This window comes from Macrobrachium nipponense, chromosome 27 (assembly GCF_015104395.2).
Source record: "Macrobrachium nipponense isolate FS-2020 chromosome 27, ASM1510439v2, whole genome shotgun sequence".
Taxonomy (NCBI): domain Eukaryota; kingdom Metazoa; phylum Arthropoda; class Malacostraca; order Decapoda; family Palaemonidae; genus Macrobrachium; species Macrobrachium nipponense.
This window is the reverse complement of record NC_087216.1, coordinates 4,197,293-4,214,898: the sequence shown is the minus strand read 5'-3', so window position 1 is coordinate 4,214,898 and position 17,606 is coordinate 4,197,293. Positions and strand designations below refer to the sequence as shown.

The following is a 17,606-nucleotide window of genomic DNA, read 5'->3' as shown; positions in this document are numbered from 1 at the left end:
AGGTCTAAGAAGTGTAAACATGTACTGTTGTCTTCCACTTCCTCATTGTCATCTGAACTGGAGGCACAAGAAGGCCCAAAAGAAAGCCCTCCACAGGGGGACTAATAAGTCTTCTCATGATGTCTCTTTGTTGAAGACAATGAAAATACTTTGAGCTTTTGACCGATTCCTGGTTCATAAGCAAGTTAGCTCATTGATGTCTACTCACCCTTCATGGTTATGGGAAAGGACTGACGATGACTTCCCATCATGCTTACTTCTAGAAAAGTGGTGGATAAGTCTGCGTACCCTAAGATTAGAGATCATCCCAATTGTTGGGAATCATCCTGGTATGTTCAAGGATGCACCCATGATTGGTCTTCAGGTCCCAGTACTAGCAGCATCACTGCTTTCTGTATATGGTACTGTCCATGATTTGAAAGAAAAATATATAAACTACATTACAACTTATGGCAAAGAAGAATCTCCCTTGTCGACGTTTTGACACTTATTCTCTCACTACATGGTTTCCTGGTTCCCTCCTGTGCCTCACTCTATGGGTGCCCCTTCCCCTCCTAGTCTACACCATATGGGGTTGCATCACATAGGGACTCGCTTTACCGTACCTACAGGGGTACTAACAGCCTCCTCGTGTTTTCCATCAAGCGTAGTGACATCACAGCCATGCCCCTCAGTGACTTTACAATCCAACATGGATGTTATGATGCCACAGCCTGATAACGAATACAACTACGCTTCGGATTCGGTAGTGCGCACATTTATGTATCACATTTATGGATAATTTACAAGCTTAAGAGAAGATTAATAGAACATGCAAGAAGAAAAGACGTGAGTCTTCCTCTTCTTTTTCTTCTTCCTCCTTGAAGACTTTGGCTTTGTAAGATTCTTCTCTCTCCTGTGCATGCTGCAGTTAAGTGTTGGAGAATCAGGGACTTCATTTTTGAGCCAGGGCTGTCATATCCCTGTAAGAGAAAGTTCAAGAGGTAGTCATTAGGTCTGCATCGAAAGTTGACGGCCATGTTTCTAATGCAGTTGCACAACCGAAGAAACATACTGACGGGGGTGTGGTTTCAACGAGTTTGGCTGTAAAAGAGTGACAGAGGATACAGTTGGAGTTTTGGCAAGAACTTGTCGAGTGTCTGCAGTGGTTTTTCAACGGAATGCCGAGATCGCTGAGCAGGTTCCTGTTTCTCTAGTACGTGGTTTTTCAAAGGACTACCAAGAAAGCTGAGCAGGTTCCCGTTTCTCCAGTACGTCCATTCAAGATGAGGAGAAAAGACGAGAATGCTTTAATCAAGAGCAAGTTACGGTTTCGAGGGACCCTTTCATAAACGATGACATCCATTCTACTACTAGGCCGGGGAATAGTGAGGTAGTAGTTTGCCCCTGGACCAGGTGTTCAAGATTTAGATCTCCAAGGGCCGTTTTAGTCTTTCTCTGGTAGCTGACGACTGTATAAGTTCCATTTACGATGGATGTAATGCATCACGAGATTAGTCAGACTGGTGAGAGAATCAACATTCTCGGTCAAGGAGTATGGAAAGATACCAACGATCTTCCTCACCAAGCAATTTATCAAGGCCATTTCACGCACAGCTGTCAAGTAAGGTAGGTGCTTTGGCCGCAGGATTGAGGTCGGGATCTCCACGGATGTGATAAAGGTGCTTCGGCTCCAAGAGCAGGTGGTCGTGATCTTCCTATACCTTCCTCTTTGGCTGGACAGAATATTTGAACGGCTCTTAGTACCTAAGAAAGATGTTCAGGTGTCATGCAGGTTACCGTGCTCCAGTCATGCAAAATCTGTTCTCTCCACCATGTTAATGGACGGATTTGAGGGTAGAATAACTTTACAATCAAATAGATCATTCAAGTTTCTCCCTCCTCTTCTTCCGAGACATAGGAAGTATGATGCAACACCTGTTATTCCTTGATTGAGTAGACATTTCAACCCAGATGTTTGTTTAAGACCAGGTTTGACCTTAGACCAAGTCAAAATGGAATGGCCTTCACTTGTGTGTCAAAAGGCTGCTACGTTGGAGTCAATGGCCTCATCTATATTCCAGACAGCTTCTTGGCTGAAATTACCTCTTCTCATTCCACAAGGAAGTCAGAGGATGAGACAGCTTTTGTCAGACTGCTTAAGTCTGGGTCTAAAGCTATCTCCTACTTAACCAACCAAGCAACAGGGATTTTATGCTGATCATAGACTTGAACCATGTATATTTACACTTGGTGAAGGTAAATACTGTAAACTAACTGAGGTTTGCCACCTATGATCAGTATCCCGAATAAAAGAATTTTAAAGGCCCATCCACGTCGATTAGCTCTGTTTGATGTGACATCAGAAGTGGAGAAATAACGGGCAAGGTTCTGACTGCCTGCTTCTGATGTCACATTGAACAAAGTTTGTCGAGCTTCCGTGTTGAAGAAGAGGGGAGTAGTAGGTATGTAATCTCTTTCACACACATTTTTACCAAATACGCAACTTATAAATGAAATTGCAGTAACTTTTAATTTAAAAGATCCTAATACTTAGGGAGCATGATTACTGTCATATTTAGTGTTAAAACTCTAGAAGCAAGCATTTATTATCATTTTTTTTAGATCATGCCAAACTTACATGAAAATTCACCTTCCTTCTGTGAGGTGGTCTGGAACCCAACCTCACGCAAGTTCACTGCTTCTGACATCGCACCAAACAGTTCATCAGTGTGTGGATGGCCTTTTAGAATTCTTTTACTATTTGGGATATTGATCATAGGTGGCCAAGCTCCATTGTTTATAGTACATATTTAGCTCCACCAAGTGTAAGTTTATCCTACTGCACAAATGTCCATTTGAATTTTTTATAACTACAAAACTGAGGTTTAACATGCAAAGGCCCACCTTTAACAATTAACCTGGGTTGGAAGAACTGGCATGGGTAGATGGTCCCACATAGCTTGTGACCAAGCACAGATGCCAATAGTCTTTTGCATGCACAATTTTGTTAACTTGGCCGGTCCAGCTGGCACTAAAAATTTGTCATTTGTAATTTTTACAAGTAACTATGGTTTTTGAAGCAATATTAATATCTCTGTTTTTTCCTTACAGTCCGTCAGGTGTGCGTCTTTAAGGAGAGAAAGAAAATTGGTAGTGTTTAACTAATATTTTTTATAATGCTGACATGTAAATACTATATTAATAAATTATTAATGTAAGGAGGTATTTTTATTATACCTTTTTATTTTTTTTTTTTACTTTGATATGGATTCATTGAGGTAAAATAAAGTAAATTTGACAACCATATTTATTAGGAGCTTGGCTAAAACTTGAAAATTGTGATGGAAATCTGTCACATCAAGATATAGCCGCTACAAAATCAGGAAGTTGAACAAAATGGGGAAAAAAATCACTTGTTTAGTGAAGTAACAAAAAGGAAATGCTAATATAAAAGCCATAAAAATTTCATTGTTACTCGGTTACCTTCCACAAAATTACCTTTTCTAATTACAGTTTAGCCAACGTACACAACTTTGCAGGCTTATATTATTAAATACAAATCCATTCAATGGTCCACACATTCATAAATATTTATATACATATACTCACATCCACACAGGCATTTAAATCTTGGTAGTGCTTTCATTTTTTTAAAGCCAGATCATATATATATATATATATATATATAAGCCCTTGTAGTCATAACGATTACTTTATACTGCTAAATCACCACATTTTCCTTATGATGCTTGACCAATTTCCGTATTCCAAAAAATACTGCTCTCTGCCAGCAACCATAGCAAACTTTCCCCTCTTGTGCTCTGTGCACTCAATTGTGTGTGTGTGTGAACACTACCAAAGAAAAAACATTTCCCCCAGAAATTAACAAAATCTAAACAATAAATAACATATGCACATAATATACAATGACACCGTAGTAATTGTGAACATGGACTAGGGCTTGTGTAAACAATACTTTGTAATTCAAAGTACTTAGAGTGAATACCAGGGTAACTTTTCAAATGTATAAAAACTTTCAGTAACCCCCATATATCCAATACAGGGAAACGAGATATAGTTGTATATAAAGTGACAAGTACAATTATAATACAAGGCATTGGCAGAATTGGGTGACAGCCATTAAATAATGATGACAGACACCTAAGTGGCTTGTTAGATTGGGATTCATACCTCTGGTAGCTATATACAGGATTTACCTAACAATAAAAGAGAGAGAGAGATAGATAGAGAAAATATCACTGTACACAGTGCATTTGCCCCAAGACAAAGTCAGTCATACTCTGGTTGTATGTACAAGGTGGGAACTAAGATTTACCCACGTATCGAACACATCACCACAGTTCCAGCTGTTTTTCTCATTCAGACAAGGGACATGCACATTTAATACACTAATGCAGAAGAAAAAAAAAACGAACAATTATTTACAAAACACCCAAAAGGTGATGAGCTGAAATAAAAAGTTCACATACAACCTTCCTAAGGCAATTAACCCCATTTTTTTTTTTAACTTGTACAAAATTTTTTTAGTAAATTGGTAAAACTATCCAATTTTGTTCTGAGGATAATTTTTTCTTGTATTTTTACTGTCGAGATACAACTTAATGTCATATCAAAATTGCCCTACATTTACTTTAGTAATTTACTATTGCACATATCTATAAACTGAAATATTCTTATACCTACTTGCTGCATTCTCAAAGCTGCATTGTAGCTTTACTTAGCACATATGATCACATGGCTCTTTCCACTTTTGTTATTCAAAATAACACCAAGAGCTGATAATGAAGCAGATAAGCTTGCTCCTTACAGTGTTGCATAAAAAAATCATACAGCAACATGAATACTTGCCTTACAATTTGGAGTTGTCTTATAGGAAAGTGATCACTGGTGGTTATATCTCCAATTATCAATGACTATTGCAGAATAAATCCCAGTTTTAGATTATACTACACAAATTAGTAAAAAATCTGAAGACAAACTGCCCAGACAATTTTGTGTGCCTTAGAAGTGCTTATGAGTAAGGTGAAGATACAATAAAATGGGATGCAGTGATAAAAAGCTTTGATGCAAAGCACATCTACACTTACACCAACAACGGTAATTTGTAAAACCAGGCTAATTATTTACTTTCATTAATTGTGTTTCTACACAGCCTTAGCCACTAATGCTGCAATGATATACGTATACTGATTTTAATCCTCAATTTTGTTACAACTATCAAAGCCTCTGCTTGATAGGTTATATCAACAAGTACAGTATGTTTATGATTTCAGAACAATTCCAAGCTTTCAGAAATGCAACCATAAGTTTCTCATTTGAGAGATGGCTATGTTTAAAGAAAAATTTCACCAATTAAACCATACAGCAATAATAAGCATTTACATAAATACAATGAACTTACCAACTGAACAATGATTATCAACAAAGATACATTTTGCATATTAATCATATGGTAAATATTTACATCAAAGTTGTGACTAAGGATAATGTGTATATTGTAATTTAAAACTTTACAATGAATTGCAGGTAAATGATGATAATATAAGTATTCATAACATTGGAAGATGAATGCATAGGACAACACTGTATTTTTGCTGTGATTAAAATTCATAAATGGTCAATCAATCATAATAAAAAAAGTTCAGTATCACATTAGATTTTGAACAAAGGATAACACTAACTTGACATTCACAGTCACATCGCTATATTAAACTACAATCCAATGCCATGTTAAGAATATTTTAAGAATTTTTTTTCAATTAAAAACCCTTGCCAGTCATATTATTCTGACATTCATCATTTGAAAATTATTTCAAGTAACCCATACCAAAATACATAAAAATTTTATGGCACAGGAAAGTTTTCTACAACTAAATATGCACAATAATGCTGAATGCTTTGGGACCCAACTTGAAAAGAAATAGGGAGAGAAGAAACAAAATTCCTATACAAATATTACGTGCAAGTCTGGTGAATGATTACAATTACTGTAATATTAAATTCTAATGTTCAAAGGGAAAAAGACAAAACTAAAAATTTTGTAATAAAATTATGTAGTTTCTTTTGTGCACAAATTTGGTGAATACAATACCATACATTATTGCATCCACTGCAGGTAACAAAAAAACAAAACTTAGAAAATACCTCAGGGGCTATGACCATAAGTGGAATGCAATCTGCCCAAGGCAATATGTTCATAGACAACAAATCAGGCAGTATCATAGCCTAAATTTGGAATGTGACATAAGTAGCACATATTTTTTCGACACAACAGGAAATGTACACAAAAAATCACAGCCAGCATACACAAACTTCTACTTGAGCAGCAAATTATTATGCACTATACAGCATTGCCTATGCATAATCATCAACCAACTAACATTTGGTATGTAAGCATTTTACACATACCTTTTTGTGGTGATGTTATCACCATAACTTAGCTGCATTATGAAAACCAGCTGTATTGCAAGTAATGACCATAATGAAAGAGAAAAGTCCACCGAGACCAATATGTATGTACTTGTGATAATCTTCACACCCACTGAGCAATGAAAGAAAACAGGGGGATAAGACTGACCATGCACACAAACCCTAATCACAGATTGTCTTCTTATAAAATTATGGTAGCTTGTATGTCTTTCTCTGAACACTGTTTAACAGGAACAATGCTTCTAACCACCAATGATCACTTGAAAATTACACATTTATTCATTTAGTGAGAAAATATAATTATCATTTTACCATAAAACTTTTCTTTACATGTTTATTTTATACACAAACTGCAATGATTAGATAGGATCTCCTTTCCTCAGCAAACTCCATGTCTAACCTAATTCTAATAAACATATTGCTAGTGTGTTACTAATCATTGGCAATATTTATATATCTCACTATATGGAAATGAAATTGTTTGAAGAAAGTGTCTTTGGCCTATTCAATAACTTCAAGAAACAGCTTCATCAAATAGTACAAATTAATTTCAGATTCTTTAGAATGTAACCCCAAGATATGTAACCCAAGCTTTGTCATTTGGTAAAACATCTGTGGAAGCTTTGTACACAAGTGAATTACAACATTTCTTTATATGAGCCAAAGGATGTAGCTATGAGACTCAAAATACATCACAGTTTTCATAACATTTACAACAGCACTACAGTGTACCCTTAATTATAGGTATGCAAGCTGTAGAGGTTTGTTTATATGCTGCATGGAACATTATATCAGATGAAATACAATAATAAAAAAAAGTTAGATATTTTTCATTTATAAAATTAATGTAAAATACTCAAGTCTGACTTCACTGTCCTCATCAAGATGAGGCAGTGACATTATATACAGATTTTATCTTAATGCTGTACTTCAATTTACAAAACTTCACACTTTGTTTTACAAGAGCATCATAATTTACTTTAATCATCATGGTTCAAATATATTTTCAACCCTCTTTCCTTAGATCTAATGTTACTGTAATTTGTTGTTGAACTGGGACACGAATACTGCAGATCACGGTTAAGGCGACGATTCTCAGAACTGTTTAACTCTCTTCGTTCTTCTTCTGTTAGTTCTTTGAGAGCTTCCGTTTTATCCCTGGACAAATAAATTTGCAAATTAGTTTCAATGCAAATACATAACTTCTTACATTCTAATAGTAACCACGTAGTCAAGACTGAAACAACTATACAATTGTGTTTGGATTAGGAGACTGTAAAAAAATTATTCCAAAAAATATCACAAGCTGGATGAAATAACCATAACCATCATATAAAATTTTTCTATAAACTATCACAAGTCAGGTGTAATAACCATAACCATCATAACTGTTGAAACAGATTTTTATGAATGTTTTAAACTGAATAGGGGGTTCCTAAGATATATTTTCAATATAAGTTAACATGTAAACTCCTAGAAGGTCTGATAAGTACAAAATAACACTAAGTAAACAGAGAAAACAGTTAGGCAGTGCAATATCATGGCACCCAAAGGTTTGTAAATTAGTTTTGATGCAAATATGTAGACTAAAAAATTATTCCAAAAAATATCACCAGCTGGATGTAATAACCATAACCATCATATAAAATTATTCCAAAAACTATCACAACCTGGATGAAATAACCATAGCCATCATAATTGTTGTAACAGATTTTTATGAAAGTTTTAATTGAATAGGGGGTTCCTAAGATATATTTTCGTTCCTAAGATATATTTTCAATATGCGCTAACATGTAAACTCCTAGAAGGTCTGATAAGTACATAACAAACAATATGTATTTAGAGAAAACAGTTATAGAGCATTTACTTTTCTAAGATCACTCTGGTGGGGCCAGGTAGAAAAGGCAGAGTTGTCATATCTACGGGTATGTAAATCCCATTAAATGCTTCCTGCAGATATAATCCTTCTTGATAAGATTTGCTTTAGACCTTTGGAGTTGATGGAAAGGGTTTGCTCTTCCTTGTTAACTTTTTTTTTTTGTTCATTCCCAATTCTATTTAGCTATTCTTTCTCTTTCTGTAATTATAGATGCCCTGAATGGCTTGTTGGCTCCAGTGTTTGGACTTGAGACATAAATTCATATAAGTCAATCAATATTTTATACCCTTAGAAAAGACAACCACTCATTCCTTCTTTGCCTAACATTTTGATCAAAATTATCCAAGTCAGTCACAGGATTCACTTTCTCTTTTCTTTTTTTGAAACACTGGAGATTCCACTATATTTCCCGCTTCTCTTGCTTCCTTGTTAAGTCTATGAATAGTCATTTCTGACACTTTTGTTGCTTCAGATGTTCTCTGGATAGCCTTCGAAACAATCAGTTACTGGACCTTCATGATGTTTTTATAAAATGAAGTATTTCAGAAAATCAGAGACTATTTCCTTGGCCTCTGGTGGTGGGTGAAGATGTTTACAGGAGTCACTTGGGCTGGGCTGTCCATACTTATCACAGTGGGTGATCAAGAGCAAGTCAAGTATCCTTTAATGATATTTAAACATGACCTTTTAAATCCCCTTAAAAATCATAGGTCCCTTAAGTCAGATCTGGCATCGCCGGGGAAAAATATGCCATATCTTCATTTTCATTAATGGAACTGAGATCTTAACGAAGAATATACGAAATAAAGTAGTATATTCAAAATATCTGATGCAAACAAAGAACCACATTTCAAGAAATGAAAACTATTTCAATAGACTCCAGGAAGCTAATATGATTACCTTAACATGAAAATTGGCAACATATGATATCTGTACTTCTATACCCTGTGATATTTTGATGTTTAGAAAGACAATGGTGTAGTTGCTTCAATTACCCATCATTCAGTTTTCTGTACTCTGAAATTCATTCCTCAAGTAAGACTCAAGTTTAATGAATTGTTCTCTACATAAAAGAATGAGTTCCTTCTTACAGTGTTGAGAACAAGAAATATTAAAGTTATCTATCTATTCCAAATGTTATTTTCATGCCAGACCTCTAATCTCTCTTCTTTACTGTTATTAAGCTCATAAGATGCCAAAGAACTTGGAATAGACTTTCCACTTGTGTGGGGGGTGAGGTGTTAATCCATATCCATACTCACTGCCGTTGCCTGTTTACATAAAAGGACTTAAAATGGTATATGTAAATCAAAGAAGCCATACCAGGAAGGAACAATATGCACCCTTAACCTTTCATCCATTCAAATCAGGTCCAACAACCTAGGGACAGTTTTAAACAAGTTTTTAATGACACTTGATCAAAACCTAGGGACAAGTTTCATTAAAGTCTTATGACACCTGATTAAGTCACATACTTGAATTCAATGGCTGAGGAGGCATGCCACCAAACCTTGTTCTCTCCAAAGTTCTCAAAGCACTCCAAAACTTAATCAACTTCACTCATAGTTTAGCATCAAAGGTTTAATCATGATAGCTTGGAGAGAGAAAGCCAAGAACAAATACAGTAGTCTAATAGGTAACCAGACTACTGACTTCCTTACAGGAGAATAACATCTCTGCAGATATGAGAAGCCTTATGAATTGATCCTTTTCTGATAGTATGAATAAAATAGGTCAAGTCTATGAATCTTTATACATTAGTGTCTAGCAAACTGACAGAAGTAAAGTGCCTAATGTGAAATCATGACAAACTTACCAAATTCTAACTTATCAATTTAATCATTAAAAACCTACAGCAAATTAGAGAAGAAAGCAAACGGTGACATAAGCATTTGTATTTCTAAGTCATTAATAAGTAATAACACTAAAAAAAAAACCATAAAAATAGTCAATTGCTAGTAAAAATGCAAATAGTACAAGCCATTACCTGAAATACATCATAGCACCATCATCTAGAATATAAAGGGGTCGCTGGTTCAACTGACCAACACGGGGCGTCCAGTCAAGTTCCTCTGTTATGTCTAACACAGACATGTCACATGGGAATGTCCCTTTACCCTTGGCAACATCTATGTTCTCAACACTGATGCCCGACAATTCTGATAACTGATAAAATAATAGAGAGTAAATTTACTACAGTGATCACATGTTGCATTTTTACTGTTATCATAAAAAGCAAAGAACTTTTGAAACAACAACATGTATCAAAGCATAACATTAAGCAGCTTAAAGGCATACTAAATATTCTAAATGTAAAAATTAACATCAAGTAAGAAAACTACTAAAGTATTGCAATACCTCTTCTGAGGAAATAAAAAACTAACATGACAATACACAGTGAAAAAAAAATAGGCTGCTGATATGTCACAAAAAATGTGATAACTACACACCTTATCTTTAAGTTCTTCCATAGTAGGCTTAGGAATGATAACCTCTTTAAGGGGATCCAGGGTATAAGATGAAGGTTTCCATCTTCGAACAAACAAAGCCAGCTCATCAATATTATGGGTTTTGATTTCAGGACCTTCCAATACCTGTAGAAATATGAAAACCATTAATTTATTTTTCTCCAATTTAGAGTTCCCCACAAATATCCCTCTTATTCAATGGCGGGTAAACAATGATTAAGAGGGATATGTCAAATGATAGATAAAATCACATACAATCATTATAATACAAAAATAACAAACTACAGTTGAACAAAGTCACCAGAAATTTTTCAGTTATGTAAAGTCAATCACAGAGTTGTGAAGTTGTTGTTGATGGGGCAGTGAAGTTAGTGTTGTGAACAGGCAGGCAGTGCACCTTCAGTGGTTTAAGCTCTGATGTGATAGTGTCAGCATTTCTGCGAGATGCCTATCAATGCCAAAAAACACCTTATGAATATATGAAAGCATTAGCGTACAAATTTCTATATATTTTTTTTTGTAAAAGCACTCATATCAATGCTCTGTCACCTACTGACCACCTTCAATATTAGTGATTATTTTTCAATGTCATGAGGATTAATTCCAACTCATTAGCTATGCTTTAGTCATAGTCATAAGTTACCAAATCCGCAAAACAGAACATATACAGTTGCCAGATTTTCATTAACTTTAATAACTGATGGCAAGAATACATACCATGGTGACACCATTTTCTTTTTTCTTTAGCCATAATTTGCATGTGTGAAATTCAACTTTCAGCAGATTTTTAAAATTATTCACAGAGATATTAGTGATACAGAATGAAATATAGAGTTTAAGCCAAAGGCCAAGCACTGGGACATATGAGGCCATTCAGTGCTGGAAAGGAAATTGAGAGTAACTAGGTCTGAAAGGTGTAACATGAAGAAATCCTTGCAGTTGCACTATGAAATAATTGTTAGGAGTGTGTGGATAGCAAGACGGGAGAAAGTTTACAAGAATGAAGGTACAGTAAAAAGAATGAAAGGGGTTGCAGCTAGGGGACAATGGCACGCTGAGAAGAACCTTTAGTAACGCCTACAGTGCATCCCCATGAGGCACACTGATGGCACTACCACCCTATTAGTGATATGACTAAGTATGGTATGGATTATAAGAACCTGCTGAACAAACCCTTGGTCTTGACAATAGGATAAACCTCCAGATTCATTGGTGGCCTTTTTTTGTTTTACAATGGTATTTATATGCAATTTTCAAAATCCCACTTCTATGCTAATTGTTTAGTCCATGAAATATGTAATTGGATAAGTAATTCATTTACTGAATATGAATTTTTAATTATCATTCTTGTAAATAAAAAATGGCTATGCAATGTCTCTTTGACAGCTCTTGCCATGTTATAATTTTTTTTAATTGGAAAAATAATAAAGTAGTAAGGTTTTAAAGGTATATAATTTTTAGGGCAGGGTATTATTACAATCACGAGTGATGATCCCCCCAATGCAGTTTTTAGCTGTCAGGCATGTGGCCCCCCAACCTGTTCAATAGCAAAAAAGCACCAGTGTGATTGTGTTATTGTTTCCATAGGTACTCAAAGGTAATCACTGTTGTCAAGTTTTCTTCAGTAATACTTGTTCCCTGTTTTAACTGCTGTCTTCTCTCTGGCACAGTTGAAATTTGATTAATAGGGCAAATACAGAGATGACTTTCACTATACATTGTTCTATTGCATACTGAAAAGCTTGTTCATGAAAACCACGAGGCATTCATCATAGTCACTGGGCTCTATTTCTAAAGACTTTGTGGTGAAGTTCACTAACGCTATACAAAGCTTGATATTTTGTCAAAACATCAAGAGCCAGGCAAAAAAAATTATGCAACACCCAAAGCTGGGGAAACTTTGAGGTTGGCCCATTTAAGAAAAAACAATCAATGGAAAGAGGAAGACATGCAATTGCACACCGAAAAAAAAATTCTTGAAAAATTTCTTCCCAACTTCCAACAGAAGTTGAAAAAGACTATTTGCAACCCTCGTGGGGCTCTTTTACAAAACGATCATTTTTACCATGTTATACATGTTTTTTCAAATAATTTTTATTTTTATTTTTAATAATTACAGCTCACACAATATCAAAACAGATAAGAGCTAAAATCAGTAACAAATTAGAGTATATTTGTTGTAAAATATTTACGTAAATTAATGAGATCGAAGATACAGTAACTTCTTTGGATTAAACATATTTTTTCTAATATTTCTTTGCAAAATTACATGTTTTTTCTAATATTTCTTTGCAAAATTACAATTATAACTGACATACTATCACAAAAGATAAGATCTACACCCAACAGCAACCCTTGGGTATATTTATGAGTAAATATATAAAATGATGTCATGTAGGAAAGACAGGCAGTACATGTCTCCTCAAAGTCAAAACACAACTAAGACAGGCAGTACATGTCTCCTCAAAGTCAAAACACAACTAAGGCCTGAGCTACCTAGAATTGGCAAGCTGAGCCGGTCTAAAAGTTGCCATTAGTGAACTTATGGGCTGTATTAGTAATGGAACCTCCTTCCCGCTTGATTCCCCCAAATCAGTGGCATGTAATACTGATGCTCACGATGATTGAATCCATCCACCCCCCCAACCTGTTATTGCTATTCATATGAGGGTATCTGTCCATTAAGGGTTAATAGGGTTAATCCTGCATATACAACAAACATTAAACATTTTTGCAAACCTACCTGCAAGAAGAGTTCCCAGTTGGAATATAATGATATGTCATCATCAAACTTTTGGTCATCCAGATAAATTGCTTGAGGATTTTTCCAGCTCTTCTTTCGTAAACGGACAAGTTCTGGAGTAAGAGTCATGTTACATCTGGCATTGACCTCTTTCACTATTGCCCTCTTAGCATTCCCAATAGTTTCACCCTTAGTGACAACCCAGTCAATAAGAAAACGAGCAGGCTGCAAAAAATTCATAAACATATGAACATCATTAAAAAAAATTCAAGTAGTTTTTAAAATATCAAACTGGTAATGCATAACAGCACACAATGACCAATTAACATACTACAAGAAGAACTAAAACAAGGAAAAATATACTCACATCATCAATGTTTTCTGGTTCCAAAAGATAAACTTTGCCTCTCTGCTCCCCGGGTAATAAAGCTCTGCCTAACCTTACATTCAATCTTGTGTTGTCACCATATGAAGCTAAAGTTTCTGTCATCCTTGTGCACTCAAACTCTTGGCTGTTAAATAAACATTCAAGTTAATAAGAAAACAACCAAATATAAACTAATGTTATCGAATACTTTCTAGTCATTACTATGACCACTAAAAGTTTAGCATCATCAAACCCTGTAAATAAAACTTCATTAATGTACTTAAACATTATGTGCAGTTGGTCCTTAACTTACACAGGGTCTTGATTCCTAGATAAAAAAAACCACAGATTCAAATCTCTTATATAAAATGGCATAATACATAGTATAGGATGCTTGTGCATGTACAAAACACCTATGCACATCCTCCTGTTTATATTGTGGACTGTCAATGAACTGCATATTTACAACTAAAACAATGAAAATAACCTTACTTGTTTGCAACACACCCAATCACTCTTAACTCCATTTATCTTGAAGGAAAAAAATAATTCTCACTACACAGGCCTGAGTCAGGCCAAAATGCCCTACAGGAAGGAGGGCTATGAAGGTTTGGTTAATAGATTTGCTGAAAAAACCGTGTTTTACTCTTAACAATTTAATTTGTTCTTATGACTCCATTAACCATAAATGGTCTGAATCACAATTTAAGAAAGAAGATGAAGCAGATGATGAGCCTCTGAAGAGAAGAGTAGACCTGGATGTAACAGGCCAATCGGGCTTAGGCAATACAACCAAGTTTAACCTCCAAAGTCATGGAAGCTTTTGCAGTAATGGACAGGCAATGGAATTAAAAGCTTCTGCAATAATGGATTTTTGCAATGGAATTGGAAGCTTGTGCAAGAGTGGATTTGCAATGGAATTGGAAATAACAGAAGAGATTTTACAATCGGCCAAGCATATGTGGCATAAAGGCAGGTACCCAGACAAAGACACCTCCATTTTATGAATGAATAACTAAGAGAGACAAAGACAATGTGGATGGATTCAAATACCTCCTAACTGGTAACACACACACTCCACAGTGACAAAAGGCCCAACCAAATAATCATGAAAAGATTCAAGGTCAACATCACATGGATACAATTAAGAAAAGTACTCTGGCAAAGCCAACTGAGGGCTCTAAATGACAGCAGGGAGCTCCAGGATATGCTGAAAAGCCAGGGTGGAGGAGAGCTCTCAAACCATATGGGATTTGACCTTGGGTTAGAAGAGGTCCTCCCAAGAAATGTTTAAATATGCTAGGGAAATCAAACTGCTGAAACCACCACTGTTCTTAGAAACATTTTGAAACAGTGGCAGCAGTGATAACCCTTAACACAGTCAGTTATTATGGGAACAGACATCAAGCAGATGAGGACCCTTTCCTTCACACCAATTTAGGAAGCTGAGCCACTTTTCCAGGTAAAAGGAAGTGGTAGATGACCTGCAGTGAGTACTAAAAACTTCTGCAACAACCTCGAAAAAGCAACTCTTTCTGAGATATTCCTTGATAACTGCGATGTGAAAAGTAGCGACCAGATGAGAGTGAAACTGGTAGATGTGCGGCTATTTTAGGAGACATTACTAAACAGGGAGGAGCTTGGGACAGTCTATGAGGAGATCCAAGAGGTCCAGGAACCATTCTTGTTGTAGTATTAGATAAAACAAAAGCTGTCTCAGCAGTTTAAATGTGAAAATGCTAATAATAAAAATCATAATTTTGATCTCAGAACTACCCTTGATTAGACAAACACACCAATGCATATACATCAATCTCAGTTTGGGGGAACCTAAAATCCAACTACACAATAATTTGGAATACCATATATACTCGCATAATACGCGATCTCACATATCATGCGACCCCCAAATTTTCACCCTCAAAAAATTATTTTATCACATATCTCACGTATCATGCGAGTTAAATTTACGAGACCAAAATTTAACAATATGCCAACCTCTTTTCCTTCTCTTTATCTATTCCATTTTTTAGTTAGGCTAACCCCTTTTCCTCCACCTCTTAATCTATCCCATCTTCTAGTTGTTTTCCTCCACCTCTTAATCTATCCCATCTTCTAGTTAAGTTTTAAAAAGTAAAAGAGAATGTAAAAAGTATCGGTAGTGGTGATATAGTACTTGTTTGGAAAACGCATACAGCCAGGAACAGGTAATTTGCTATAAACAACCAATCCGATAACAACAGCCTTTTTGCTTGCATTTCAATCATCGTACAATAGTAAAGAATTACCATAGTCATGTCACAAATGACGTTAAGGAGAATAGGACTGATATATTTTTACATTACAGGTAGTAGTCGACTTACAACCGTAATTAGTTAGGCCAACCAGTCGGCCCGTGTTAATTTTCCATAAGAATATTGTACTAGCCTAGTCTACACTACACAGCATACTTTATACATATATGGCATAGTAATTATTAATTACAACTAATTCTCTAGGTTCAATGCACATTGGCTTATGATAATTCAGTACAAAGAGAAATTGAATAACATTTAACAAGTTAGCCTCGCATAAACAATGATGATATCGTGGTACATAATATCGTATACTATATACAAATACAGTAGCCAAGCCTTCAGTATACTGTATACTACATATACGATATAATTTAGTAATTTATTAATATAAGCCACTTTTGGAGGTTCAATGCATTCTGACTATGACATATCAGTAGAAAAAAAATGGACATGAAACGGGAATCAGATTCGGACCGACATTGGCATACCTAATTGAGCGATGTCAGGCTGCTGACGGCTAGAATACTTACGAAATAAAAAAACAATAAATATGCATCTTTTCTGTGATTCTTTTAAAAACTTATACATTACAGTATCCAATAATATTGTGTGTATTCTCATATTATTACATCATAAAATACTAACAAAGCAGTCAGTGTTTTCGATTAGAAATCAGCTGATGGTGAATACGAGTTTATTTCTCCGTATTTAACTCAATTCAGAGTGAATTGCCTTTCTTCTAGTTAGCGTAAAATATCTAGATACTTTACTTATATAAGACAATGTAATTTGTCATTTTACTACGTGTTTTTAAGTCGAAATATGAATTAAATACGTCTCATGAAGTAAAGTATTTTTGTAACAGATTGCGCTGGGCCATGTTTATTGTGTAAAAATATTACATGATTCCGTTTGCCATTTTCACTTAATTTCATCATAGTACGAACCTTTACTGCTATGTTACTTATCTTTTATTGGCGTGAAAACAACAGTATAATGTGTTCTTTCAAGACCTGAAGTTTTGATTAAAATGATTTTCTCTCAATTTTATCTACGGTTGTGTTTGATGGCGTAAGTTTACTGGAGTCATATATTTGTTGTCAATGCACGATAATAGTACTATATGGATGAAACTTGCAAACTTCAGTATAGTACCTTCAAAATAGACCTTAAATAAAATGAGAGAAATTTGTTTCAATCAAAACTATTGGGCGTGAAAAGAACACATTTTACTGTTTTCACTCCAATAAAAGATAAATATGTAAAGCTCATAGTATTCTGATGAGATAAAAGTGAAAATATCGAACTAACGAAAAAATAACAATTTCGTTCACAAACGATACGTTTTTAAGTGGTATTTCCACTTGAAAACACTGTATAACGTAAAATAACCTTATCTCATATAAATAGAGTATCTTGA

The 17,606-nt window shown here is 35.1% G+C and overlaps 1 protein-coding gene across 12 annotated transcripts in view; it reads right to left on the bottom strand.

Moving 5' to 3' along the window:
- Positions 1–3,275: 3,275 nt before the first annotated feature.
- Positions 3,276–17,606, bottom strand: part of LOC135200764 (ubiquitin carboxyl-terminal hydrolase 47-like) — a 138,624-nt gene continuing 124,293 nt past the window's right edge. For all 12 annotated transcript variants that reach the window (XM_064229394.1, XM_064229393.1, XM_064229395.1 and 9 more), the window contains 5 exons: positions 13,890–14,034; positions 13,523–13,747; positions 10,762–10,905; positions 10,299–10,477; positions 3,276–7,590 (listed from right to left, as the gene is read on the bottom strand). In XM_064229394.1, the coding sequence (XP_064085464.1) occupies positions 7,413–7,590; positions 10,299–10,477; positions 10,762–10,905; positions 13,523–13,747; positions 13,890–14,034 (871 nt within the window). In that variant the 3' untranslated portion in view covers positions 3,276–7,412. The remainder of the gene's footprint in view (positions 7,591–10,298; positions 10,478–10,761; positions 10,906–13,522; positions 13,748–13,889; positions 14,035–17,606) is intronic.